The 18852-nt window shown below is 39.3% G+C and overlaps 1 protein-coding gene across 1 annotated transcript in view; it reads right to left on the bottom strand.

Annotated features, from left to right (window-relative positions):
• slc10a1 (solute carrier family 10 member 1) overlaps window positions 1–18852 on the bottom strand; it is a 21016-nt gene extending 2164 nt beyond the window's left edge. The window contains exons 1-7 of the mRNA XM_057823364.1: window positions 18813–18852; window positions 9943–10178; window positions 9774–9860; window positions 7515–7627; window positions 5413–5617; window positions 3530–3708; window positions 3046–3245 (exon numbers count right to left, since the gene is read on the bottom strand). Coding sequence (XP_057679347.1) covers window positions 3046–3245; window positions 3530–3708; window positions 5413–5617; window positions 7515–7627; window positions 9774–9860; window positions 9943–10152 — 994 coding nt within the window. The 5' untranslated portion in view covers window positions 10153–10178; window positions 18813–18852. The remainder of the gene's footprint in view (window positions 1–3045; window positions 3246–3529; window positions 3709–5412; window positions 5618–7514; window positions 7628–9773; window positions 9861–9942; window positions 10179–18812) is intronic.

Here is an 18852-nt window from a genome sequence, read left to right as displayed (position 1 = left end):
TACAGGGAGAACAGTCTGGCCGTGCCAGGCAAACACTCAGTTGCCTTGACATTTTTCCGAGTAAGGCCAACGACGTCATGCATCAAGAGAGACAATAGCTAATTAATATGCTCACTCGCCACCCTGTGGTCTGGGGTGTGAATTGCAACCTGTCAAAATGACGGATGGACTTCAGTTTTTTCCGTCACCGTTTAAAAAAAACGGTCAACGACGGAAAATATTCGGTTACGCGACCCCTGGCGTTAAGTGAAAAACCACAAAGTAGCACAAATGTATATATATTTTTTTTGTGTTGAGAGACGTTTTTTGACTTTTTTATCCGAAGTATAATTTTAAAAAAACTTTTATGTATTTTTTTTAATAAATGTTTTTAAGCACTTCAAATGTAATAATTATGATAAGTTTGAAACATGTTACTGTCCCATCAGGTTATTTTTAAACGAGAATAAAGCAGAAAAATGCTTGGTTTTATTAAGTGCTTCATTGAATGAGTCCACTCAAACTACACACTTACACGCAATAAGTTGCCACAGCAACTGTTTAACAAGTTAAATGATGATTGACGCATGCTGCGCTTTGAAGTTCACTTCTCTGGCATGATCAAACATTAAACATCTGTCAATCATCGTTAACTTTAATAAGCAACTCCAGTGCACTGCCTGACCAACGAAGGGCAGGGAGAGGGAGACTACACGATCGGCTCAGGACAGCTCGTGTAATTTTTTTTTTTTTTTAATTGAAAAAAAAAAAAAAATCCTCGATGGACTGGGGACGTGAAGTTTGAAGCGCGAAGTAGCCAGGGATCACTGTACTTATCAGGGCGGAGGGTGAGAGGCTGTGGCGCTGTACGGGCATGAAGCAGAAAAAACAAACATTTTTTAAATTAAAAACCCGATTCCAATCCTCTGAAAAATGCCGCGATCGGCCCGGTTTCCGATTACGTGATCGGCTCGGGACATTCCTAGTTTATACTTGTCTGTTGACCTTAACAGTCTCAGCTATCCATTTTCTGCAGCCAATTGTCCTCACTTTGTTGAAATGGGAAGTTAAGAGGTGGGGTATGCAACGTGCTGGTCTGAGGTATAAGGCACGTTTAGACAAAACAGCCTTCTCAGGTTAATGCCTGCAAATGAACCTGATAAAAAATCTTTTGGGGCAATGGGAGGAATCGTAACTATTTCTATTTGCAGAAGCTTGGTGAGAGCAGAAATAATACAGTGCCTTGCAAAAGTATTCGGCCCCCTTGAATCTTGCAACCTTTTGCCACATTTCAGGCTTCAAACATAAAGATATGAAATTTAATTTTTTTGTCAAGAATCAACAACAAGTGGGACATAATCGTGAAGTGGAACAACATTTATTGGATAATTTAAACTTTTTTAACAAATAAAAACCTGAAAAGTGGGGCGTGCAATATTATTCGGCCCCTTTACTTTCAGTGCAGCAAACTCACTTCAGAAGTTCAGTGAGGATCTCTGAATGATCCAATGTTGTCCTAAATGACCGATGATGATAAATAGAATCCACCTGTGTGTAATCAAGTCTCCGTATAAATGCACCTGCTCTGTGATAGTCTCAGGGTTCTGTTTAAAGTGCAGAGAGCATTATGAAAACCAAGGAACACACCAGGCAGGTCCGAGATACTGTTGTGGAGAAGTTTAAAGCCGGATTTGGATACAAAAAGATTTCCCAAGCTTTAAACATCTCAAGGAGCACTGTGCAAGCCATCATATTGAAATGGAAGGAGCATCAGACCACTGCAAATCTACCAAGACCCGGCCGTCATTCCAAACTTTCTTCTCAAACAAGGAGAAAACTGATCAGAGATGCAGCCAAGAGGCTCATGATCACTCTGGATGAACTGCAGAGATCTACAGCTGAGGTAGGAGAGTCTGTCCATAGGACACTGCACAAATCTGGCCTTTATGGAAGAGTGGCAAGAAGAAAGCCATTTCTCAAAGATATCCATAAAAAGTCTCATTTAAAGTTTGCCACAAGCCACCTGGGAGACACACCAAACATGTGGAAGAAGGTGCTCTGGTCAGATGAAACCAAAATTGAACTTTTTGGCCACAATGCAAAATGATATGTTTGGCGTAAAAGCAACACAGCTCATCACCCTGAACACACCATCCCCACTGTCAAACATGGTGGTGGCAGCATCATGGTTTGGGCCTGCTTTTCTTCAGCAGGGACAGGGAAGATGGTTAAAATTGACGGGAAGATGGATGCAGCCAAATACAGGAACATTCTGGAAGAAAACCTGTTGGTATCTGCACAAGACCTGAGACTGGGACGGAGATTTATCTTCCAACAGGACAATGATCCAAAACATAAAGCCAAATCTACAATGGAATGGTTCAAAAATAAACGTATCCAGGTGTTAGAATGGCCACGTCAAAGTCCAGACCTGAATCCAATCGAGAATCTGTGGAAAGAGCTGAAGACTGCTGTTCACAAACACTCTCCATCCAACCTCACTGAGCTCGAGCTGTTTTGCAAGGAAGAATGGGCAAGAATGTCAGTCTCTCGATGTGCAAAACTGATAGAAAAATACCCCAAGCGATTTGCAGCTGTAATTGGAGCAAAAGGTGGCGCTACAAAGTATTAACGCAAGGGGGCCGAATAATATTGCACGCCCCACTTTTCAGTTTTGTTTTTTGTTAAAAAAGTTTAAATTATCCAATAAATTTTGTTCCACTTCACGATTGTGTCCCACTTGTTGTTGATTCTTGACAAAAAATTAAAATTTTATATCTTTATGTTTGAAGCCTGAAATGTGGCGAAAGGTTGCAAGCTTCAAGGGGGCCGAATACTTTTGCAAGGCACTGTAGTAACTTCATGCAGGAGGTGGCAAAACCACAACTTACCATGTTGTTATTGTGGCAAAACGGTTATTGAAAGCTAAATATTTCCAAGAGTACCTTAAAATTTTATTGTCGATCATTGAGTAAATATCGCATCTCCTACTCTTTCTGTAAATTCATTTTGTTGCTCATCCAGTCATTCATTTTATTGTAAAACAAATGCATTTTTGTTTTTTACCTTTCTCTTTCCTTGTGAGCCTCTGGTGGCACCTGTAGACCAGGATGAGCGCCATGGCCTCCAACAGCTGGAATGATATGTACACCATCGGGAAGAGGAAAAGCGGGCCGATCAAATCCGGGGGAAAGGCCAACTTCAGGATAGTTGAGCATAACTGAATGTTCTGGCAGCCTGTTTCCATGGCGACAGTCCTCCGCTCCCTGAGCCAGGTTATTGAAGAATACATCAAAAGTCATGGATGTACACTACAGTGCGAGGGTGGTGCACAATGGAAAAACCCAACAAAAGAGTTACATCAGCGCTGGTTAATAATTGTGGATACAGTCGATTTAAAATGTCAGCACACACCTGTTCGAAGTCGGATAAATTGTTTACATCTTTATTTTGGAAACTGCAGTAGTCTAAATGTTTTGACTGGTATTTGGAACTGCTCATAATTGACGTCCTAGTTAAATTCATTTAAACACATTTACATAGAACTTACGCTTGGCTGAGTCTGAAGATGGCTGATATGACGTAACCAAAGGTGAAACCAATGAAGGGCATAACAGCGCCAGTGGCCAAAAGGGGAGGAGACATGACAGCCAAGATGGAGCTGCCGATCGCTAGGATGGCCATGATGGTGATCACCACGCAGGAGATCGACATGATGATCAGACCTACCTGCAAGCAGACATGACAACAACACAAAAGCATTACATTTTTGTGAGTATTACGAATTATACTTACCCTCTTAGTATAGTTTCTTATTATATTACAGTACATACAGTGGGGCAAATAAGTATTTAGTCAAAAACTAATTGTGCAAGTTTTCCCACTAGAGAGGCCTGTAATTGTCAACATGGGTAAACCTCAACCATGAGAGACAGAATGTGGGGGAAAAAAAAAAATCACATTGTTTGATTTTTATATAATTTATTTGCAAATGATGGTGGAAAATAAGTATTTGCTCAATACAAAAAGTTCATCTCAATACTTGTTATGTACCCTTTGTTGGCAATAACTGAGGCCGAACGTTTTCTGTAACTCTTCACAAACTTTTCACACACGTTTGCTGGTATTTTGGCCCATTCATCCATGCAGATCTCCTCTAGAGCAGTGATGTTTTGGGGCTGTCGTTATGCAACATGGGATTTCAACTCCCTCCACAGATTTTCTATGGGGTTGAGATCTGGAGACTGGCTAGGCCACTCCAGGACCTTGAAATGCTTCTTACGAAGCCAATTGTTTGTTCCCTTGACTGTGTGTTTGTGATCATTGTCATGCTGAAAGACCCAGCCACGTCTCATCTTCAATGCCCTTGCTGATGGAAGGAGATTTTCACTCAAAATCTCTCAATACATGGCCCCATTCATTCTTTCCTTTACACAGATCAGTCGTCCTGGTCCCTTTGCAGAAAAACAGCCCCAAAGCATGATGTTTCCACCCCCATGCTTCACAGTGGGTATGGTGTTCTTTGGATGCAATTCAGTATTATTTCTCCTCCAAACACGAGACCCTGTGTTGCTACCAAATAGTTCTATTTTGGTTTCATCTGACCATAACACATTCTCCCAGTCCTCTTCTGGATCATTCAAATGCTCTCTAGCAAACCGCAGACGGGCCTGGACGTGTACTGGCTTCAGCAGGGGGACACGTCTTGCAGTGCAGGATTTGAGTCCCTGGCGGCGCATTGTGTTACTGATCGTAGCCTTTGTTACTGTGGTCCCAGCTCTCTGTAGGTCATTCACTAGGTCCCCCCGTGTGATTCTGGGATTTTTGCTCACCGTTCTTGTTATCATTTTAACGCCACGAGGTGAGATCTTGCATGGAGCCCCAGATCGAGGGAGATTATCAATGGTCCTGTACGTCTTCCATTTTCTAATAAGTGCTGCCACAGTTGATTTCATTACACCAAGCGTTTTACCTATTGCAGAGTCTTTCCAGGTGCAGGTCTACAATTTTGTCTCTGGTGTCCTTCGACCGCTCTTTGGTCTTGGCCATAGTGGAGTTTGGAGTGTGACTGACTGAGGTTGTGGACAGGTGTCTTTTATACCGATAATGAGTTAAAACAGGTGCCATTAATACAGGTAACGAGTGGAGCCTCATTAGACCCCGTTAGAAGAAGTTAGACCTTTTTGACAGCCAGAAATCTTGCTTGTTTGTAGGTGACCAAATACATATTTTAAATAAAATAAATTCTTTTAAAATCAAACTGTCATTTTATGTTTTTTTTTTCCTTCACATTCTGTCTCTCATGGTTGAGGTTTACCCATGTTGACAATTACAGGCCTCTAATCTTTTCAAGTAGGAGAACTTACACAATTGTTAGTTGACTAAATACTTATTTGCCCCACTGTATGTACTTCAGAGCCCACTTTGTCCCACCTTGGTGATGATCTTGGAATAGCTGGGCCTGTAGTGGTTAATGAGGATACCAATGCCGCAGGGCACGAGGATCATGACTAGTGACACAGTGATGTCAACATATGGCACAGCATTCTGCAGGTCGCCGAAGCCCTGGCAGTACATGTAGAGCAGCAGGGGCATCATTCCCAGTGCCAGCAAGGTGGAGCAGGATGTCATCACAATGCTGTTGAGTGGGACACAACTTAGTTAAGAACACCTTTCATATGACAATCACTTAGTCATTGTGTCGCCACTTCATCCAAACTTTATGACTACAGTGGTATGAAAAAGTATCTGAACCTTTTGAAATTTCTCACATTTCTGCATAAAATCCCCATCAAATGTGGTCTTGGATATGACACAGCATATCCATGGGGTTCAAGTCTGGACTTTGACTTGGTCACTCCAGAACATGTATTTTGTTCTTCTGAAACCATTTTGAAGTTGATTTACTTCTGTGTTTTGGATCATTGTCTTGTTGCAGCATCCATCCGCTTTTTGGCTTCAACTGTCTGACAGACACCCTCAGGTTTTCCTGCAAAACGTTTGAATTCATTCTTCCATTAATGATTGCAAGTTGTCCAGGCCCTGAGTAAGCAAAACAGCCCCAAATCATGATGCTCCCTCCACAATGCTTCACGGTGGGGATGAGGTGTGGATGTTGGTGAGCTGTTCCATTTTTCCTCCACAAATGACGTTGTATGTTACTCCAAAACAATTCAACTTTGATTTCATCAGTCCACAAAATATTTTGCCAAAACATCTGTGGAGTGTCCAGGTGCCTTTTTTGCGAACATTAAACCAGCAACAATGTTATCTTTTAGACAGGAGTGGATTCCTCCGTGGAGTCCTCCCATGAACACCATTCTTAGCCATAGATTTACATATAGTTGATGTGTGCACAGAGATATTGGACTGTGCCAGTGATTTCTGTAAGTCTTTAGCAGACACTCTAGGGTTCTTTTTGACCTCTCTGAGTATTCTGAGCTGAACTCTTGGCGTCATCTTTGGTGGACGGCCACTCCTTGGGAGAGAAGCCAGTGCCAAATTCTTTCCATTTGTAGATAACTTCTCTGACTGTCGATTGATGGACATCCAGAGTTTTAGTGATGGTTTTGTATCCTTTCCCAGCTTTATACAAATCAACAATCCTTGACCGCAGGTCTTCAGACAGCTCTTTTGACCGAGCAATGATGCACATCAGACAATGCTTCTCATCAAGACAATTCTTACAAGGTGTGTGTTTTATAGTGGGCAGCTTTACACCACTCATCAGTGATTGGGCACACACCTGGTAAAAATCGGTTTCAATTGCTCTTGAAGTCTCCTTTTGTTTGCATGCTATCCTCATTAAAATATGAAAACCTATAAATTGGTGGTTTTAGTTAAAGCAGAGACTGTTTTTCCTCATCTATTCAATTTTTTTCAATTCAATTTTATTTGTATAGCCCTACATCACAACAAGGTTGTCTCAAAGGGCTTTGCAGAGTCAATATGATACACAGTCAGAAACAGTAGATGAATTAGATAAAGTTCATGTCCTGGGCATCCCCCATCCTTAGACCCGCCATGTCGGCAAGGAAAAACTCCAAAAACCCTTTGGGGAAAATGAGAAACCATCATCTGTGTGATTTTGACAAAGATCAGATCACATTTGATGGTGATTTTATGCAGAACTGTGAAAAATTCCAAAAGGTTCAGATACTTTTTCCATACCACTGTAACTCATTGAGCTATTGTCTAATATTGTATTAACACTACAAAGTGTTTTACATCAGCTACCTGTACACAAGATAAGAAAAAAATCCTTCCAGACAGATCTAATAGAGCCAAGAATGCACAAAACACCACACCACATGCAGCACACCTGATTCTTGATAAAGGAGGACCCAATCGGGGTGAATGGCCCACAGGGGTTTGCCTTGTTGTGATAAATATTACACTATCATTGTTTTATGATCAGGCAGGTCAGTCAACTCTAATGACGACAGGAAAGGAATGTGTGTACTTGACAGCATCATGAGGTTATTGAACTGTACAGTGAAATATTTTTAATTGATCGACTGTGCGTGTGCTTGTACCTGAGGTTCATGTCCCCATTTATAGCTAAAGCCAAGATGTTGGAGAGGGTCCCCCCGGGGCAGCACCCACAGATCAGGACCACCACAGCTGCCATGTCAGCCAGATGGAAGCCCTGGAAGCAGCATAGATTGTCATACAGTACAGTATACATGAGTGCCACTTGTGGTACACGGGCTGTACGCGGACAGTAGTTGTATGCAAAAGAATTTCTAAATCAAATACGATTAACATTTACTATAATATATTCAAAACTTGAAATATAATAATATATAGGCTACAGCATTGTTTCATGTACAATAGATATTTATAAATTGAGATTATTCAGTTGTACTTAACGTACAAAAAAAACCCATTTCATTTTCAATTCTTAGTTTTTTATATTTTTATTTAAATAGATTGTTATACTTTATATTTGAAATACAGTGGTATCTCTACTTACGAATGTTTCTACATACAGAATTTTCAGGTTAAGAGACGCCACAACGGGAAAATACTGCCTCTTTTTACGAAATAAATTTCAGGATACGAAAGCAAAACTACAATATGGCTAGTACTTGCTGCTGAACATAACATACCGTACTTATAGCTGCTCTGCCATTGGGTATTGCTTCGCCTCTTCCTGGCATTAAAATTGGCCAAGAGGGACCTCTAATGTATGTGTGTATTCCAGCGTCCTCTTCATTCGCCCCTCATGTTCCGACAGCTTTACATGAGTATTAACTTTTATTCTTTACTCTATTCTTGTTTTTTTTTTTTTTTACATTATACACAACTCTGATTTTATGTTTATTGTGCAATGATCTAATTGTATTATATGTATTATGTATTATAAAAGATTTATGTCTGAATTTTGGAGGGCTTCGAAAGGATTAGACCAGTTATATGGAGAGCTCGTCTCTACTTACAGAATTTTCAGATTACGAAACTACCTCCAGAAACATTTAATTTCATAAGTAGAGGTATCACTGTACACTTTTTAATTGACTAAGAAGTTTTTTTGTTTTTTTAAATTCCTATATTGAACCTCAGCATAAATGTTCAAAATGTGTTTTTTGCGGGAACTATAATATGTACATATTTCAATGTTACTGTTTATGATGTATTTGGGGAAATATACTTTGTGTTAAAAGTTACAGAACTACTTATAAAGCTTACTTAATTTATACATCCATGGCATATAAATGTGAAGCAGGGAAAACATCACAATATATGAACATGCTGATGTTAACGTAATATTACTCAGTTGAACAAACAAAAATGTATATATTAATAGCATATCAAAACATTAAGTGTTAGAAGAATAATTTTTGTGTTACTTTTTTTTACTTGTTTCCAATTTTACTCTCACGATGTACTGTTAACATTAGATTAGCATAATTTTCGAACTATAAAGCACATATGACTATAAGACGGCACAAAATTTGACACGAAAACGGCATTTGTTCCTCAATAAGCCCCTCTGGACTATAAACCACAGCTGTTGTCACTGTATTACAGGATATTTACACCAAAAGATATTAACCGGTAACACTTTATTTGACAGCGGCGTCATAAGACTGTCATAATTACGGTATGACACTGTCATGAACATTAATGACTGCTTATGACAGATGTCATTTTCTGTAATTCGTCAAATTATCCCACGTTTCAATGGATGTAAAAAGTTCGAGCTGGGGTTGGTGAAAAAAATTGATAAACAAATTAAGCATTTATTAATGCCCATGACAGTGTCATGTCACAATTATGACAGTGTTATGACAGTATTATGACGCTGCCGTGTTACCTATTAACCCAAATAAATCAACAAAAATGCCACACTGGACTATAAGATGCAGGATTCAAAATGAAGAAAAAAAGAAACGGCTTTTTGTCAAAAAATTACGGTAGGTAGAAAAAATATGTGGCACCTTTTGATTGTAATAATTACTTTTTAAATATTTCCATACATGTAAAGTAAATATAATGTATGTATTAATTACTCAAATTGTATGAAATGCTATTTTAAATACGTTGGATGACAATTAAAGAGTTCCAGAATTATTATACCTATAGTTCTATGAGGTTTTTTGTTTGTTTCATGTGAACATATACCGACCCATATGGAATACAGGTTACTACTTGTATATCAACAACTTCAGAAACTATCTTGAAAGAAAAAACATCTCTTTTATCTGGTTTGATTATAATCTAATCAGTGTATTACAGCAGTAGTACAGTACTTTATGTTTGCGCAGGTCTAATGTGACCATCAAACCAACCTTTGCTAAACAAAAGGCTGTAAGCGGCATGACACAATACTGGGCCGTGACTGCAATCACCACCCCTTTAGGTTTCACTATGTGACCCTGGAAGGCAAATGTAAACACAATGATTAATACTGAGCCATCTGTGTTATTCAAATGAGAGAAAGCTGCTGAATGGAGTCACCTTGATTTTAGACACCTCCATGGTGCATCCCAATGAGATCATGGTGATAAATAAGACGATCACCATGAGGATGTTAATAGTTTTGTCCACCACGGGCGACAAAAAGGGCTTGAAAAGAACAGCACTGCTGTTTGCGGGCGTCACGTTGAAGGTGACCATGCTGTCGTTGTGAACTGGATTGGGATTAGACTGGCCCAGGATGTACTCCATGCTTGTGTCATAAAAAGGCTCATGAACTATGGAAACAGGCATACGTCACATCATTATGAGAAACATTAAAATTAGTCACTGATGCTAAATGTAACATGTGCTGGAATGGACTGATCTTCCTTGTAATTGGGCAAACAAGTCAAGAATTAATTTACAAGAAGTATAGTGGGATGAAAAAGTATCTGAACCTTTTGGAATTTGCATAAAATCACCGTCAAATGTGATTTGTTCTTCAAAATCACACAGATGAAAAAACAGTGTCTGCTTAAACTAAAACCACACAGACATCTATAGGTTTTCATATTTCAATGAAGTTAGTATGCAAGCAATGACAGAAAGGGGGAAATGAGTAAGGCTCATACCGCAGGTCTTAATGCACAAATCTGATTTTTTGTCATGTTTTTTTGGCGTGCCGGTTCAGACTAACTTTGTCCATTGAGACTGTTCAAGCATTACGCCTGCGCACTAATTCGCAGTCTGACACACGCTGAGCAAGAAGACCTGCATGCGCAGAAGCATCAAAACAAATGACTGCATATGCGGGCTGTCATCAGTCATTCCAGGGAGATCATGTTTTAATTTCCAAAGAGGACACAAATACCAGACATGAATAATCCCCGTTTAGGCTTATATTCAAAGTTTATATGGATCAATAGCATGCACGCACTGTCCGTGCATGTCACACACACATACGGGCAGTTTGCCCGACTCTCGGCCGTAAGCAATCTTGAAATATTGCTCATATAGAGCAGAGAGAAAACCGATCATTCTCAGGCTTATCCTCAACGTATTTTTTTTTAAGACTGTTGTCAAGCCGGACCCTTCCCAAAAAGCTGTGTTCAAGGCAAGGTAGGCGCTAATTCGCAGCTGCACCGCTACCATAGCGCGCCGTCTCTCTCGCTCTTTGATGGCGTAATTGCTGCATGAATTCCAATCTGGGAGACTTGACAGTTGAGACCGCCGCGACATTCTGGAAAAATGTGGCCCAGATCGGATTTAAACCACGTACGAAACTGGCCCAGATCGGATTTGAAACAGTCCACTTCTATGCGACTTGTCCCGTTCACACCATCAAGTTAATGCCTCACTCAAGTCGGAAAAGCACGAAAAAATTCGGATTCGTGCATTAAGACCTGCAGTATGAACCTAGCCTAATTGAACCGTTACATTAAATATTTTGTGCCCCCCCCCTTTGGCAGCAATAACAACCGTATGCTTCCTGTAGCTGCACATCAGTCTGGCAAATCGATCAGGAAAAATCTTGGCCCATTCTTCTCTTTAAAACTGCTGTAGTTCAGTCAGATTCCTGGGATGTCTGGCATGAACCGCTGTCTTTAGGTTATGCCACAGTATCTCAATGGGGTTCGAGTCTGGACTTTGACTTGGCCACTTCAGAACGTGTATTTTGTTCTTCTGAAACCATTCTGAAGTTGAATTACTTCTGTGTTTTGGATCATTGTCTTGTTGCAGCATCCATCCTTTTTTTTAGCTTCAACTGTCTGACAGACAGCTTCAGGTTTTCCTGCAAATTATCCTGATAAGCTTTTGAATTCATTCTTCTATTAATGATTACAAGTTGTCCAGGCCCTGAGTTAGAATAACAGCCCCAAATCATGATGCTCCCTCATTAAACAGGCAACAATGTTTCTCTGAGACAGCAGTGGCTTCCGCCGTAAAGTCCTACCATGAACACAATTCTTGGCCATAGTTTTACATATAGTTTATGTGTGCATAGAGATATTGGACTGTGCCAGTGATTTCTGTAAGTCTTTAGCAGACACTCTAGGGTTCTTTTTTTACCTCTCTGAGTATTCTGCGCTGAACTCTTTGCGTCATCTTTGGTGGACAGCCACTCCTTGGGAGAGAAGCAACAGTGCCAAACTCTCTCCATTATAAGACAACTTCTCTGACTGTCAATTGATGAGCATCCAGACTTTTAGAGAAGGTTTTGTATCTTTCCCAGCTTTATACAATTCAACAATCCTTGATTGCAGGTCTTCAGACAGCTCTTTTGACCGAGCCATGATGCACATTAGATAATGCTTTTCATCAAGACATTTCTTGCCAGGTGTGTTTTTTACAGTGTGCAGGGCAGCTTTAAACCACTCACCAGTGATTGGGCACACACCTGACTTAAAATGATTGGTAAAAATGGTTTCAATTGCTCTTTTAAGTCTCCTTAGGCAGAGGGTTCACTTACTTATTTCCCCCCCCCTTCTGTCATTGTTTGCATGTTATCCTCATTAAAATATGAAAATCTATAAATGTTTGGGTTGTTTTAGTTAAAGCAGTTACTGTATTTTCATCTGTGTGATTTTTTTTTTTACAAAGATCAGATCACATTTGATGGTAATTTTATGCAGAAATGTGAGAAATTCCAAAAGGTTCAGATACTTTTCATACCACTGGAGAGCACAGAACACATTTGAAGGAGGGGGGGATCAACCATTTACTTTTTGGAACAATTAACATTTTCTCTTTGGACACTGTCAGGTGCACGCACGTCGACAGTTTAGCAATTTGATTAAATAAACAAAAAGAATCAACAAACATCATAACGATGTGAGATTCCTGGTGAGCCTTTTTGACGGGCCTAAAATAAAAAATATCTGAATATAGCATAACAACAAACATGATGGGATACATCTTAAATTAGGAAAATGCATCATGTATGAGAAAATTAAGCCCAATTGGTTTTTATTTGTATTTCATATTTTTTGTTGAGCTATGCAAAATTCTTAGTGTTTTTTAAAGATACAAAAATTATAGCAAGCCACAATTATGTTTTAAAATTTGAAAGTTTCTGCGAAAAGTAAAATGTTCTTACTGTATGTGTTGTTGTTGGTGGTGGTGGTGGTTTTTTTTTGGTCACGTTGATTGATAACGTAGATTGCATAGCTATTAGCGCTAATGAATACTATAACTAAAAGCATTATTCTTAGAATAACCAACACCACTTTGACAAAATATTTAAACAATACACTATATTATCATTCGGAGTATTACATATGAAGACATCCTTTTTACACACTGGTTAGAAAGGTCACACTTGCATTGATAAGCGGCACTATCCATCAGCTCAGTAATCAGTGTCCACCAGTTCATAGTACACATTATATTGTGCAGGAGACCTTTACCCTAATATTCATTGCGAACAATTTGTTACCCTGCAAACATTTTTCAAAGTGTGCCTTTACTTTCTGTAAAATGCATGTTTTTCTTAACCACTCGGAAAGAATTGCATGCTTGATTTCTATGGTGCTGCATTCAGTCAAACTACAGAAATCCGTGCAGTTAAATACAGTTGAAGCGAAAAACACGATACTTTGTCTTCCCCCCGCCTCTATACCTCACTTCATCTCCATCACTGTCAACCACATCCTACCTGCATTTAAACAACTGCACTGTGCACACAGAACTGACAGTTTTTCACTTAACACTTAAAAATAGAAAGAAAAAAAAAACACTTAACAGAAGTAAAATCTCATCAGCATGTCTGGCCATCACATGCTGTCATGTGGACTGCTGTTAAAGTGACAATTGCACACCTTTTCCAACAGGTCAGTCAGCACAAAGTGACAGAAAAGTCCCAAATGAACCACATAGAAAAAATGGCACTAAAACAGATTGAAGTCACTCACACGTCTGTGTTGTTTACCTGTCATAGCATGTGGGCTTCCTCACGTCTTCACTGCTCGCCAAATCTAATCTTTTACCATGACTGGTAACAGCCTTATATGTGACTCCCCTCATGACAAGTGCATGTTGTGATTGTGCACAGGTGCCATCTAGTGCAAGTTTTTCTTTTTCCCACACAGCTTCAATGAAAACAGTGAACTGTGAGTGTATCATGCAGAGTTGATGACATGATCGTTTGAAACCAAACTTGCGAAAGTGTTATTTTCATTTTTGCTGCTGTCTTTGAAAATAGTAGGATTTATGCTTTCAATATCATTTGATTATTAAAAAAAAAAATCATAGGGCGGAAAACACTCAGGTGACTTGAAGTTCCACTCTGAGACCCCCAATTTGGCCAAATTTCAAAATTGTCCGATATGCATGTGTCATACATCATTGGAAAGCTTAAAATCTCTATTTTCTGGGGAAAGAAAAATTTTGGACAGGAGGGCATTTTTAAAAAAAAGTTTTTTAAACAGCAAAACCCTATCTGGAGGTGAGAGCACGCGAGAGCAGAATTACAGACACCATGACTTTAACGAGATATTATCGCGTACTTACCTTGTTTCAATCCAAAAACTCCATGTCGCATGTATCACTGAGTGTCAAGACACAGCTGTGAATGACTACAGCTGGATTTTTTGGGGATTTTATGCGTGAAACATGGTAATATAACAAGGGTCGCGATGCAGAGCAGAAATCGCAGACATCAAGGAGTGGTCGAGAGTTTCTTTTTCATATATTTACCCTTTTAAATGTTTTTTTTTTTTTTTTCTTCAATTTTTCTTTGTTTGGATCGATTATTTATCATCTAACATACCTGGAAAATGCGACCGTAACAAAAAAAAAAAAATACAATTTAGCGATAGTTATGAGGTAGATATCCGTGACTTTTTTGCAGACGCCATTTTTTAAATTGTGATGTAATTTGTTTATAAGTTTAAAATACGCGAGTCAATAATTTTTTCAAGTCGTTTTTTTTTTTTTTTTTTTTTAAACACAATATTAGACATCAATGAATGATTCTAAGCTAAAAATGACAGACATTTTGAATAATAAATATAATTACTTACCTTGTTTTCATGGCTAGGTTGAAAGAAAAACGGTTGCGCGACATCTGTAAACGGGGGTTTCCAGGGTAAAACGGGCAAATTAAAAATAGTTTGGGGGCTTAAAGTGCCTGTGACACGGAAAAGCATGTTTATTTCATAATACACGCGGTATTTTATGCCCCTGAATGATATGGACCACTTGGATGTGTGTGGAAGCGATCGCTATTTTTATTTAGTTTTTTGAATCCCGTGCCATGAAAATGAGTGACTTCCGGCTTCGGTCTTGCATTGAGGAGGAGGGCGCTGTGACGTGTACGGTAGAAGACGTCCTCTTCACGCTACAGTGTACTGTTGTGTATGAGGACGAAGGATTCAGCTGATTTTGCGGGTTAATACATTTATTTTTCGAATCACGCCAGCCAAACGGCTGCAGAAAAATCACTCTGTATGAGGGAGAGGCGTATGCGCCTTTTTGGAGTTTCAAGAGGTTCCCATTCACCGTGGATATTTACTGTGGGACCATTGGACTTACGAGGAAGTGAGTAAACATCTTGTTTTGTATTATGTCAAATACGAATACAGCGATTACAAAGTAAACACTACAAACTTCCTTTAAATAAAGGACTACTTACGTTTGATCATTGATAGGTATGTAAAAAGCTCTCCTAATGCTCATTAGCAGCAGCAGGTTAGCTGCACAACAACTCCAGCCACCCTCCTCCGGGAACGAACTGTAAATTGCTCTCCGCCGGGCGGTTTGCCGATCCGCAAATACAATCGACAACCGGGTCGTCATGTCAAATAATCCAGGCTAGTTATGTGTGATTTTCCGCTTCGAAGACTTTGAAACATCACTCGGTCCGGGTTAGCATGTCGGCTAGCTGTCATGCCTTCTGGTTTGTTTACATTCTCCGAAGCCGGGGAAGGGAAATGACATATGTCCGATTTAGGTGTCATAAAATATCGTTCGGGAGGTGCGACAGTAAAGGTGAAGTCGACAGTTTTGACCATTATGGAGTAATTTTCCCATGTCGTCCTGAATAAATGCATATTCCATTCAGCACAAGACTGTTATTTGTCATGACCATGCCATTTATTTAGCAATTGGGGAAAATACTTGGATAAAAAGAATATCCTGTAAAAATATTGAAGTAAAGAGACAGAAACACTGACATTTTTCCGCTCTCTTCGTCGCGTTTTCCTCGTTGTGAATAGTTCCCCCTTGACGGGCTGACTGGTCCTTCTCAAGCCATTTATATAGCTATTGGGGAAAAATACTTGGATAAAAAGAATATCCTGTAAAAATATTGGAGTAGAGAGACTGAAACAATGACTTTTTGCGGCTCTCTTCGTCGCGTTTTCCTCGTTCTGAATAATTCCCCCTCCATGGGCTGAATAGTAAAACCGATGAGCCCAGTCTACCGCTGACGTCATCCACCTGTTGGGGACGCTAAAGCCCTATAATGGTAGGCGTGGCTAACCGGCAGATTCAAAGACTAATTTCTCGTCATCTGTGCTTTGCTAAATTATTGTATATATTCGAATCGTCTCAAAATATGATTCTAATTCACATAATAATGCCATTTAAGACTTTTTTTCTCGTGTCATATGCTCTTTAATGCACCATGAATCTGCTATGGCTTCTATATTGCTCTATCAAACACAACAATTGTTTTGGCTTAAAATACAGCAGTTTCCTTTAAAAAGGAGTGCAAGAGCAGAAACTGCTTTTTCAGTCTTGTCTTTGTTTTCCGCCATAGATCATTTATTTACTAAAAAAAAAAAAAAGTGATATAATACAGTCATGTGAAAAAATTAGGACACCCAATTAAATATTCAGTTCTTTATTAAGAAATGTTCACATATCCAGGTCTGATCTTGTTTTTCTTTATCTCTGGGGGGGAAAAGTGATTTGATTGCAAAAATTAACATTGTTTCACTCATTAAACCAAATATATCAACAAAAATACATATTCCAACTGAGTAAAAAGTTAGAACACCCTACCACCAAATAGCTAGTGTTACGCCCTGTGGCTGAAATAACTTCAGTGAGACGGTTTTTGTAGCCATCTTCCAGTCTTTGACATCGGTCTGTAGAAAGTTTACACCTCTCCTCAACGCAGAATACTTTCAACAGTGACTGACTGTTGAAGTGAGAGAAAACACCATGTTGAGAGCTATCTGAGGCCTTCAGAAAGAAGATTGTAGACGCTTATAAGTCTGGTGAGGGATTTCAAAAGATCTCAAAATAATATAAAATCAGCCATTTTAATGTCCGGAAAATAGTCTACAAGTGGGGGACATTCAAAACAACTGCCAACATGCCCAGGTCTGGCCGTCCAAGCAGGTTCACTCTGAGAGCAGACAGCAAGATGCTAAAAGAAGTCTCTAAAAACCCTAAAATGTCATCACGGGACCTACAGCAGGCTCTTGCTACTGTTGATGTGAAAGTGTATGCCTCTACAATCAGAAAGAGACTTCACAAGTTTAACCTTCATGGGAGGTGTGCAAGGAGGAAACCTTTGCTCTCCAAGAAGAACATGTAGGCCAGACTGAAGTTTGCTAAAGTGAATGTAGACAAAGAACAGGACTTCTGGAATAATGTTTTTTGGACATATAATTCTAAAATTGAATTATTTGGACACGAGAACACAGCACATGTTTGGCGTGAACCCATTACAAAATTCCAGGAAAAGAACCTCATACCAACTATGAAGCATGGAGGTGGAAGTCTCATGGTTTGGGGATGCTTGCTGCAGCAGGACCTGGCCTCACCATGATAGAATCCACCATGAATTCTGTTGTGTATCAGAGGTGCTTGACGAAAATGTGAGATCATCTGTGAAAAAAATTAACGCTGAAATGCTGGAATGGCTGAGCCAAAGCCCAGATTTTAATCCCATTGAAATTCTGTGAGGTGACTTGAAATGGGCTGTCCATGCAAGAAATCCCTCAAACATCTCACAGCTGAAAAAAGTATTCTGCGTTGAGGAGTGGGGCAAACTTTCTTCAGACCGACGTCAAAGACCGGTAGATGGCTACAAAAAGCGTCTCTCTGAAGTTATTTCAGCCAAAGGGCGTAACACTAGCTATTAGGTGGTAGGGTGTCCTAACTTTTTCCTCAGTTAGAATATGAGTAATGAGTGTTGTTGTTAATGTTAATTTTTGTTCTTTTACCTGCAATTAAATCGCTCTCTTTCCCAGAGACAAAGACAAACAAGATCAGACATTGATATGTGAACGTTTCTTAGTATAGGACTGAATAGTTAATGGGGTGCTCTAATTTTTTTCACATGACTGTAGATCTGATTCGTAAAAAAAACACACACAAAAAACAAAAGCTAAACCTGGTATACTGTAATCAGCTTTTCAATGGGAAATTTTAAGGGTGTGTACATTAAAAAATGTTTAAAAAAAAAAAAGGAAAATAATACAACTGCTCACTCACCTTGTGGTTTATAATCATGTTGAAATGTTTATCTGTAGAATGGTAGAATAGTGGTTCACATATCTGCCTCACTGGCAGTAAAAACATTTACTTTCCTTGACACTGTCAAACCATAGACTTCATAACCTATTGACATGACACGGGAAACTGGGCCCAAAAAAAGGGCAGTTTGAATTTTTTATAAAATCTGTCGAAGAATGATGCTAGTCTGTTAGCTCTTTGTTATGATAAGGGGGCTACCACAATGGCTTTTTCTGTTCAAAACTCTTGTGATTAAATGCTTAAATCACTTAATTCTTTAGCTATGGACATAAAACTGTTTAGGTTCTTTGTTAAAAGAGCAAAAAACCAGGCTGTTACGCATCTCTTTTACGTATATATGTCGAAGAATAACGGCAATGCCGTAGCAGTTCCCATTCTCCCATTAATTTTTTTCACAATGTTTCAAAATGCATGCATGGTACGAAAAATATAATATTTACCTTGAATCCTCGAACAAATCACTCCTGAAACAATCCATCC

This window comes from Corythoichthys intestinalis, chromosome 19 (genome assembly GCF_030265065.1).
Source record: "Corythoichthys intestinalis isolate RoL2023-P3 chromosome 19, ASM3026506v1, whole genome shotgun sequence".
Classification (NCBI taxonomy): domain Eukaryota; kingdom Metazoa; phylum Chordata; class Actinopteri; order Syngnathiformes; family Syngnathidae; genus Corythoichthys; species Corythoichthys intestinalis.
Note: the sequence above shows the minus strand (reverse complement) of the source record. Positions and strands in the feature narration are given on the sequence as shown.